General features: G+C 38.5%; 1 protein-coding gene and 1 non-coding gene across 2 annotated transcripts; one reads left to right on the top strand and one right to left on the bottom strand.

Annotated features, from left to right (window-relative positions):
* Nucleotides 1-6,640: 6,640 nt before the first annotated feature.
* Nucleotides 6,641-6,744, top strand: LOC112718487 (small nucleolar RNA R71). The gene has a single exon (XR_003160825.1). It is a non-coding gene; the product is annotated as a small nucleolar RNA R71 (small nucleolar RNA).
* Nucleotides 6,745-8,033: 1,289 nt separating this feature from the next.
* On the bottom strand, nt 8,034-9,230 carry LOC112717335 (uncharacterized). Its single transcript, XM_025769399.1, has one exon. The coding sequence runs from the start codon at nt 9,228-9,230 to the stop codon at nt 8,034-8,036; it is 1,197 nt and encodes a 398-aa protein (XP_025625184.1).
* Between the last annotated feature and the right edge of the window lie 1,931 nt (nt 9,231-11,161).

The raw sequence follows: 11,161 nt of genomic DNA, 5'->3' as shown, positions 1-11,161 counted from the left end.
TGCCATGCATAGTGGGTCAAAGGAGTCTAAAGTTCATGCTGTAAAAATAATATGATCTCCATCTAAAAATAAACTATTAGAGTTGGGACTGGTAAAAATTCTCAAAGAATAAAAAAAATAACCTAGGACCTAATTTCATTTGGAAAAATTTCAAATTTAAGTTGAAAGGAACTGAAAAAATGGTGAATAAGCTTTTTAATTCTTCTCAAACCAACTAACTCAAATTTTCCAGTTTTGAGATCACGCACCAGAAATCTAGAAATAGAAGCTATGAAAACGATGATGTTAGAAAATCTTTGAGTGATGCAGCAATAACAATGGAAATCTTTTGAAACTTTATAGATGGTAAAAGATCATTTTCAAGGATCACGTCATAAAAATAAGATTTCTCACAACCTTAAAAATGCAGCACCAAACTCTTTGTGATTCTCTCCATTCCTTAAGTGCTAATATGAATCTCCCCTAGCGTTTCACTGGTGATTTTAATGTTATTTTGCAAGTTATGAAAGGAAAGGGGGTTCTCCCAATCAAACTGCGATATTCGACTGTAGTCTTTTGAATTTGGATTTTTCTAGTTGGTCATATACTTGAAAGAGAGATAGCCTTATTGAGAGGCTTAAAAGGAGTTTGAGAAATTTGGATAGGTAGATTACTTTTTCGAAAGCTAAAATTAGACACCTACATATGATGAAGTTGATTACTCATCTCTTTGTCTTCAGTTCTCCCCTTCTCCCTCCTTCCCCTCTCAAATAGAAGGAGAAGATCTATCAAGTTTGTGATAGCTTGGCTTATGCACCCTGATTTCAATAATATGATGGCAAATATTTGAACTTTGAGGGATTCTTGGAATTTCAATGTTTTAACAATATTCAAAGAAATAATGATAGAATTCACAGAAGGCTTCAAGGAATTGTCTTTAGCTTAAGTCTCAATAGCAACCATTTTCTAAAAAATCTTCAAAGTGATTTGTAAAAGGAATATGAAGAGATTTTCTCTCAAGAAAAAATTCTCTAGTTTCAAAAATTCAAGCGCAAGTGGATTAAATTTGGGGATCATAGTACCAAATTGACTGCTGGTGTATGAAATTGTGATCATCAACAATGGCGCCAAAAACTTGGTAGCGCTCTCAAATGTGAATCACACTTAGTCACAACTCCGCACAACTAACCAGCAAGTGCACTAGGTCGTCCAAGTAATACCTTACGTGAGTAAGGGTCGATCCCACGAAGATTGTTGGTATGAAGCAAGCTATGGTCATCTTGTAAATCTCAGTTAGGCGGATAGTAAATGTTATGGAGTTTTCGAATAATAAATAAAGCAGAAAATAAAGATAGAGTTACTCATGTAATTCAATGGTGGGAATTTCAGATAAGTGTGTGGAGATGCTTGTCCCTGTCGGATTTCTGCTTTCCTACTGCCTTCCTTCAATCCTTCTTATTCCTTTCCATGGCAAGCTGTATGTAGGGCATCACCATTGTCAATGGCTACATCCCATCCTCTCACTGAAAAAGGTCTAAATGCTCTGTCACGGCATGGCTAATCATCTGTTGGTTCTCGATCATGTTGGAATAGAATCCCTTGATTCTTTTGCGTTTGTCATCACGCCCAATAATCGTGAGTTTGAAGCTCGTCACAGTCATTCAATCCCTGAATCCTACTCGGAATACCACAGACAAGGTTTAGACTTTCCGGATTCTCATGAATGCGGCCATCAATCTAGCTTATACCATGAAGATTCTGATTAAGGAATCCAAGAGATATGCGCCCGGTCTAAAGTAGAACGAAAGTGGTTGTCAGTCACGCGTTCATAGGTGAGAATGATGATGAGTGTCACGGATCCACATTCATCATGTTGAAGTGCAACGAATATCTTAGAACAGGAATAACTGAATTGAATAGAAAATAGTAGTAATTGCATTAAAACTTGAGGTACAGCAGAGCTCCACACTCTTAATCTATGGTGTATAGAAACTCCACCGTTGAAAATACATAAGTGATGAAGGTTCAGGCATGGCCGAATGGCCAGCCCCCAAACGCAATCAAAAGACCGAATGGTCAAAAGACCTTACAATCAAAAGACACCTAGTACAATAGTAAAAAGTTCTATTTATACTAAACTAGCTACTAGGGTTTACAGAAATAAGTAATTGATGCAAAAATCCATTTCCGGGGCCCACTTGGTGTGTGCTTGGGCTGAGCTTGAACTTTACACGAGCTGAGACTTCTTTTGAAGTTGAACGCCAAGTTGTAACGTGTTTTTGGCGTTCAACTCTGGTTCGTGACGTGTTTTTGGCGTTTGACTCCAGAATGCAGCATGGAACTGACGTTGAGCGCCCGTTTACATCGTCCAATCACGAATAAAGTATGGACTATTATATATTGCTGGAAATCTCTGGATGTCTACTTTCCAACGCCGTTGAGAGCGCGTCATTTGGAGTTCTGTAGCTCCAAAAAATCCATTTCGAGTGCAGGGAGGTTAAAATCCAACAACATCAGCAGTCCTTTGTCAGCCTTTTATCAGAGTTTTGCTCAGGTCCCTCAATTTCAAGCAGAAATTACCTGAAATCATAGAAAAACACACAAACTCATAGTAAAGTCCAGAAATGTGAATTTAGCATAAAAACTAATGAAAACATCCCTAAAAGTAGCTAGATTATACTAAAAACTATCTAAAAACAATGCCAAAAAGCGTATAAATTATCCGCTCATCACAACACCAAACTTAAATTTTTGCTTGTCCCCAAGCAACTGAAAATCAATTAGGATAAAAAGAAGAGAATATACTATAAATTTCAAAATATCAAAGAATATTAATTCTAATTAGATGAGCGGGACTTGTAGCTTTTTGCTTCTGAATAGTTTTGGCATCTCACTTTCTCCTTTGAAGTTTAGAATGATTGGCATCTATAGGAACTTAGAATTTCAGATAGTGTTATTGATTTTCCTAGTTAAGTTTGTTGATTCTTGAACATAGCTACTTTTATGAGTCTTGGCCGTGGCCCTAAGCACTTTGTTTTCCAGTATTACCACCAGATACATAAATGTCACAGACACATAGCTGGGTGAACCTTTTCAAATTGTGACTCAACTTTGCTAAAGTCCCCAGTTAGAGGTGTCCAAAGCTCTTAAGCACACTCTTTTTGCTTTGGATCACGACTTTAACCACTCAGTCTCAAGCTTTTCACTTGGACTTGCATGCCACAAGCACATGGTTAGGGACAGCTTGATTTAGCCGCTTAGGCCTGGATTTATTTCCTTGGGCCTTCCTATCCATTGATGCTCAAAGTCTTGGATCCTTTTTACCCTTGCATTTTAGTTTTAAGGGCTATTGGCTTTTTCTACTTGCTTTTTCTTTTTCTTTCTAAATTTTTTTGCCATTTTTTTTCACAAGATTTTGCTTTTTCACTGCTTTTTCTTGCTTCAAGAATCAATTTTCATGATTTTTCAGATTGTCAATAACATTCTCTTTGTTCATCATTCTTTCAAGAGCCAACAATTTTAACATTCATAAACAACAAGATCAAAATTATGCACTGTTCAAGCATTCATTCAGAAAACAAAAAGTATTGTCACCACATCAATATAATTAAACTAAATTCAAGGATAATTTCGAAATTCATGTACTTCTTGTTCTTTTGTTTTAGAAACATTTTTCATTTAAGAGAGGTGAAGGATTCATGGAATTATTTATAGCCTTAAGACATAGTTACTAACTACTAATAATCATGTAGGAAAGACACAAACATAAATAAACATTAAGCATAAAAATCGAAAGCAGCAAATAAATAGACAAGGAGATTAAGGAATGAGTCCACCTTAGTGTGGGTGGCGTCTTCCTCTTGAAGAACCAATGGTGCTCTTGAGCTTCTCTATGTCTCTTCCTTGCCTCTGTTGCTTGATCCCTAGTGATTTTGGTGCTCCTATCCTTAGTTGCTCCCAATAATTGTATGGAGGAAAATGTATCCCCTGAGGTATCTCAGGGATTTCTTGATGAGGAAATCCCCATGCTCTCTTGATGTGCAGTCAAATGCTCTTCTAATGAGCTATGGACCCTTGAGATAGAAAAATTTTTTTGTCTTCCCTTTTCTATCTTTTTTTTAGGTTTCTCTGGCCTTAGGTGCCATCAATGGTTATGGAAAAACAAAAAAGCTATGCTTTTACCACACCAAACTTAGAATATTGCTCGCCCTCGAGTAAGAGAAGAAAGAAAAGAAGAAAAAGAAGAGAAAATATGGATGAGAGGGATAGATGTGTATGTTTCGGCCATATGGGTGGGATTGGGTGGGGAAGAGATGGATGGATGTGAGTGGTGAAGAGGTGATAGGGAAGAGAGATTGAGGTGATTGGTGAAGAAGAGAGAAGGTGAGTTGAGGTAGGTGGGGATCCTGTGGGGTCCACAGATCCTGAGATGATTATGTGGGGTCTACAGATCCTGAGGTGTCAAGGATTTACATCCCTGCACCAATTAGGCATTTAAAATGCCTTTGCATACAATTCTGGCATTTAAACGCCGAAGTGATGCTTATGTTGGGCGTTCAACGCCCAACTGCAGCATGTTTCTAGCGTTGAACGCCAGTTCCATGCTTGTTTCTGGCGTTCAGCGCCAGCTCTCCTCAGGGTATATTCCTGGCATTCAAACGCCAGGATGCTGCTTGTTTCTGGCGTTCAACGCTAGATCCATGCTCTGTTCTGGCGTTGAACGCCAGCCAAATGCTCCTTATTGGCGTTTAAACGCCAGTAAGTCCTTCCTCCAAGGTGTGATTTTTCTTCTGCTGTTTTTGATTTTGTTTTTAATTTTAATATTTTTTTCGTGACTCCACATGATCATGAACCTAATAAAACATAAAAGAACAATGAAAATAAAATAAAATTAGATAAATAAAAATTGGGTTGCCTCCTAATAAGCGCTTCTTTAATGTTAATAGCTTGACAGTGGGCTCTCATGGAGCCTCACAGGTGATCAGGTCAATGTTGTAGACTCCCAACACCAAACTTAGAGTTTGGATGTGGGGATTCAACACCAAACTTAGAGTTTGGTTGTGGCCTCTAAATACCAAACTTAGAGTTTGATTGTGGGGGCTTTGTCTGTACTGAGAGAAGCTTTTCATGCTTCCTCTCCATTGTTAAAGAAGAAGATCCTTGTGCCTTAAACACAAGGTAGTCTCCATTCAATTGAAGGACTAATTCTCCTCTGTTAACATCTATCACAGCTTCTGCTGTGGCTAGGAAAGGTCTTCCAAGGATGATGCATTCATCCTCCTCCTTCCTAGTGTCTAAGATTATGAAATCAGCAGGGATGTGAAGGCCTTCAACCTTTACTAACACGTCCTCTACCAATCCATAAGCTTGTCTTACTGGCTTGTCTGCCAATTGTAATGAAAATATGGCAGGCTATACCTCAATGATCCCCAGCTTCCCCATTACATAGAGTGGCATAAGATTTATGCTTGACCCCAGGTTACACAGAGCCTTTTCAAAGGTCATGGTGCCTATGGTATAGGGTATTAAGAATTTGCCAAGATCTTGTCTCTTTTGAGGTAAGGTTTGCTGAACCCATGTATCTAGTTCACTGATGAGCAAGGGAGGTTCACCTTCCCAAGTCTCATTACCAAATAACTTGGCATTCAGCTTCATGATAGCTCCTAGATATTGAGCAACTTGCTCTCCAATTACATCTTCATCCTCTTCAGAGGAAGAATAGTCTTCAGAGCTCATGAATGGCAGAAGGAGGTTTAATGGGATCTCTATAGTCTTTATATGAGCCTCAGATTCCCTTGGGTCCTCAATAGGGAACTCCTTCTTGCTTGAGAGACGTCCCATGAGGTATTCCTCATTGGGATTCACGTCCTCTCCTTCCTCTCTAGGTTCGGCCATGTTGATTATATCAATGGCCTTGCACTCTCTTTTTGGATTCTCTTCAGCATTGCTTGGGAGAGTACTAGGAGGAGTTTCAGTGATTTTCTTACTCAGCTGGCCCACTTGTGCCTCCAGATTTCTAATGGAGGACCTTGTTTCACTCATAAAACTTAAAGTGTCCTTAGACAGATCAGAGAATAAGTTTGCTAAGTTAGAGGTGCTCTGTTCAGAATTCTCTGTCTGTTGCTGAGAAGATGATGGATAAGGCTTGATATTGCTGAGCCTATTTCTTCCACCATTATTAAAGCCTTGTTGAGGCTATTGTTGATCCTTCCATGAGAAATTTGGATGATTTCTCCATGATGAATTATAGGTGTTTCCATAATGTTCACCCATATAATTTACCTCTGCTATTGCAGGGTTCTCAGAATCATAAGCTTCTTCTTCAGAAGATGCCTCTTTAGTACTGTTGGATGCATTTTGCCATCTATTCAGACTTTGAGAAATCATGTTGACTTGCTGAGTCAACATTTTGTTCTGAGCCAAAATGGTATTCAGAGCATCAATTTCAAGAACTCCCTTCCTTTGAGGTGTCCCATTATTCACGAAATTTCTCTCAGAAGTGTACATGAACTGGTTATTTGCAACCATGTCAATAAGTTCTTGAGCTTCTGCAGGCGTTTTCTTTAGGTGAATGGATCCACCTGCAGAATGGTCCAATGACATCTTAGAGAACTCAGATAGACCATAATAGAATATATATATCATGGTCCATTCTGAAAACATGTCAGAAGGACATCTTTTGGTCATCTGTTTGTATCTTTCCCAAGCTTCATAGAGGGATTCACCACCTTTTTGTTTGAAGGTCTGAACATCCACTCTAAACTTGCTCAGCTTTTGAGGAGAAAAGAACTTAGCCAAGAAGGTCGTGACCAGCTTATCCCAGGATTCCAGGCTATCTTTAGGTTGAGAGCCTAACCATGCTCTAGCTCTGTCTCTTATAGTAAAAGGAAAAAGCATGAGCCTGTAGACTTGAGGATCTACTCCATTAGTCTTAACCATAGTTGTAAGAACCGGACCGGTGATCGAACCGGTCAGGTTACTGGTTCACTGGTTTATTGGTTCAACCGATAAACCGTTGGTTGAACCGGTAAAACCGGTTTCACATGAATAAAAAATATAAAATACTAAAAATAGTCATAAACTTAATAAATTCAAAATACATATTGTTAGTTCTTAACCAACATTTTAAAGACAACCAAGTTTCAAAGTCTAAATATAACTAATACAAAGATAAACATGAAAGTAGTTAGTACTTAGTACTAGTACATTAGTATCTTAGTTAAACACAATATGGATAACAATTCATAAACTAAATCCAAGGAGTGATTTCGAAGTCGGCAAGTTGCTCTTCATCTGACAAATGTGGAGCTACATCCTGATTGGTTTCATTTTGATTTGCATTTTCCACAGAATTATTAGCTCCATCATCCTCCCGATCATCTTCCAAATCCAATTGATCTAGCATTATAGATAATATTTCACAAATCAAGATAAAAAATAATATAAAACATGTTATAAGGCATACGAAAATCATAGTTGATCAAAATTCATAAATAAATAAAAGCATACCTAAATCATCTAAAGGTGATTGAAGAGACATATTTGTAAGATCATTTCGTAAAGCATCAATTTCTTCAGGAGTTAAAAATGGTGGTGAATCTTCCAGTATCCATTCCGAATGATCCTCAAATGCATCAAGACAAATTGGATCATAAACTTGGTTTCTCATTTGGTTCCTATGTTATCAATATATTTCGTTACTCATGTGATGATTAAGATTTTAAAATAATGCTTTCAAGTTTCAACTTAAAACAATCAAGAAAGTACCTTTGTTGTAACCTTAAGTTGTAATGAACATAAACAAGATCATTAAGTTTTTAATGCTCTAGCCGATTCCTCTTCTTTGAGTGAATGTGTTCAAAAATACTCCAGTTACGCTCACAACCTGAAGAGCTACAAGTCTGGCTTAAAACACGAATAGCCAACTTTTGCAAATTTGGTGCTCCACAACCATAAGATTCCCACCATTGATCTTAACATAAAAAACAGATAAATAATTTATCACAATCATAAATATCACATAATAAATTCATCACAATAGTAAAAGACCAAATTTATGAAGAAATTTCACCTGGCATAACAGTGGTTCGTTCACGTATTGCAGAGGGTCTTCCAAAATCTTTCTCAGCATTCTTAAAGATCCTCTTCTCACTTGTCAGCTTAGAATTCAATACAGGATCATCATAAGCATATTTCTCAATGACATCCAACAAGCCAGAAATCGTTTCTTTGTGATTTTCAAATTCTCCAGCATTAAATCGAAAAGATGGATTTAACCAATAACCAGCGGCATGAAGATTTCTCTTAAGTTGTGCATCCCAACGGGTATCCAAAATCTTCAGATAAGGATCAACAACCTTCTTTCTTTTCTGAAACCTCCTCACCATTTCTTCTCTAGCCTTATAAATAGCTTGATAAAGATAACCCATGGCAAGTCTGTCTTCACTATCCACAATACGTAAAACATGAACAAGTGGCGAAGTAAGCTTAACAATATCAGTGCATTGACTCCAAAATTTAGAATCCAAGACTTGATCCACAAATTTCTTAGCTTTGGCTTCTTTGGAGTAAGCTGAGCCTGTAAATTCTTTAGAAGTCACCATAGCTCTCAGAGGATCCTTTTGAGCTAAAATACTTTGCAAAGCAATGAAATTAGTAGCAAACCGAGTTGGAGCTGGACGAAGTATTTCCCGCCCACCTGTAAACTTTCTCATCAAGAACAGTGGATAGCAATGATTATAGATATACTTAGTGATCAGTGAAGCTTGTGACACAGTTTGACTCACTTCTTGCAACTTCCCAATATCTTGAAACATCAGATTAACACAATGAGCTGCACAAGGGGACCAATACAATTTAGGAAACTCAGCCTCCAACAATCTTCCCGCAGCAACATAGTTTGTAGCATTATCCGTTACAATATGCACAACATTCTCAGGACCAACAAACAATACAACATCCCTAAACAACTTAAACAAATTTTCAGCAGTTTTTGAGATATTAGAAGCATCAACTGACTTTAGAAAAACAGTTCCTTTAGGACAATAAACTAAAAAATTAATCAAAGTACGCCTACAACGATCAGTCCATCCATCGGCCATAATAGTGCATCCAGTTTGCTTCCAAATCTCACGATAACCATCAATCATCTTCCTCACATCCTCAACTAATTTACTCAACAAATACCCATGGACTCTTGGATAACTTGGCCCTTTATACCCTGCACCCATGCTTGCAATAGCATCAATCATTGGCTAATAGTAAGCTGAATTAACCGCATTAAATGGAATAGAGGCATCCACCATCCATTTCGCAATAGCAATATCACACTTCTCCACAATTTCTTTGCTTTGAATAACGCTTTTGATAGTTGGTTGAGCTCCGGGTGTTGTTGCCGATGGAAAATAGGATTGTAAACCTTTGACTTGTTTTCCTTTTCTAGAGATAGGTGTTGGAACCCTGGATTTTTGTTGTTGTTGCATCTCATTACGTTCGATCTCATCAAATTCTCTTTCAACATCATCACAAGCATTATAACTTTCGGCATATTGTTCTTGAGTTTTTCTTTTCTTGCTTCGAAGCTCTTCAATACTTTCATGGAATTGGTGTCTCACTGCAGCTGGCACCTTTCGACAAGACTCAATATCTCCTCCTTTTCCAGCCAAATGAAGTTTAAACCGATGAATTCCTCCACCCCTAATAAGCTTCTCACAATATATGCATAGCAGAATTGTTTTTCCAGACTCCACAACTTGTTTGGAAAGACCCCATGCAGGATCGGTTTTTGCTCTATTATTATTTTTTTGGGTTCCGATTGATGCATCAGGAGTTGATCCTTGTTCTTGCGAAGATGGTATTTCTGATGGTGTATTCGCAGAAGCCATTCTAAAAGAATATGGAGTAGCAAAACCGCAAAATTATAAAACAATAGCAATCCTAAATTCCCTAGTTCCTATTCCCTATTCAGCAAGACAGCAACCTTAAATTCTTAAATAGTTAAATTTCCTATTCAGCAAGACAAGCAAAATCATATTTCATAGATTCAAATCAAGCATATAATCCAACAGTTTCATATTTCCAGTACAAATCAACAAAACATAAATTGATTTACATGAAAAATTTGATTTACATAACATGAAAAATGCAACAACCAACAGTTTCATATTTCATGTCCTAATCCAACAGTAAATTTACAAGGAAATTCAACAAGGAAATTCAACAAGCATATTCAAGTGTAATGTATTCAACAGTTTCAAATTTCAACAAGCATATTCAACAAGGAAATTCAGCTTAACAGAACTTACAGTAACAGAACAGAGCAGAGTGTAATGTATTTCACACAACAATCATTAAACTTCAAGTGCAGAACAGAGCAGAAGCAGATTACAGAACTGGAGCAGTGGAGCTTACCTGTTGACAGAGTCACAGAGCAGTAGCACTAGAGCAGAAGGGCGACGGGGAGGGCGACTGGGCGAGGGCGATGGCGCTGGAATGGCGAGTTCGACTGCGCACAACGGCTGACCGGCGAGTTCGCGGGTGGCGGGTCTGCTGTTCGGAGAGGATGACGGGCTGAGTTGGTTGAGTTGGTTTCTTCAGAGCTCAGACCGCCGGTGAGACGAAGAGGATGACGGGCTGGGTGCTGGGTGAGTGAGGTGAGGGCGGCGGACTGGCGGAGGGCTGGTAGTGGTAGGGTTTCGCCGTTAGGGTTGGGGGAATAGCCAAAAGGGGAGGGAAATTGGAACTGCAAACTGGATCGGGTGGGGCGTGGGGGTGGTAGCCCGTACGGCTTTTCTTTTTTTTTTTTTAAATAAACCAAAACGACGTCGTTTTGGAAAAAGATTTAAAAAAAATTTCCTGAACCGGTTGGTTAACCAGAAACCGTCGGTTTTTCGGTTTTTATCAAAACTGGCTGGTTCAACCCGGTTCAAAACGGTTCTATTCCTTATTCGGTTATATCACTCAACCGGACCGGTTCTGGGTCCGGTTCACCAGTTTTCCAGTCGAACCGGCCGGTCCGGTCTGGTTCTTACAACTATGGTCTTAACAGTCTCACAGATCTGCAAGAACTCAGTTAAAAACTGGTAGGGATCTTCTGATGGAAGTCCATGAAACTTGCAGTTCTGTTGCATTAGAGCAACTAATTGAGGTTTTAGCTCAAAATTGTTTGCTCCAATGGCAGGAA

This window comes from Arachis hypogaea, chromosome 10 (genome assembly GCF_003086295.3).
Source record: "Arachis hypogaea cultivar Tifrunner chromosome 10, arahy.Tifrunner.gnm2.J5K5, whole genome shotgun sequence".
Classification (NCBI taxonomy): Eukaryota; Viridiplantae; Streptophyta; class Magnoliopsida; order Fabales; family Fabaceae; genus Arachis; species Arachis hypogaea.
The sequence above is the reverse complement of the archived record's forward strand: the minus strand, read 5'-3'. Positions and strand labels throughout refer to the sequence as shown.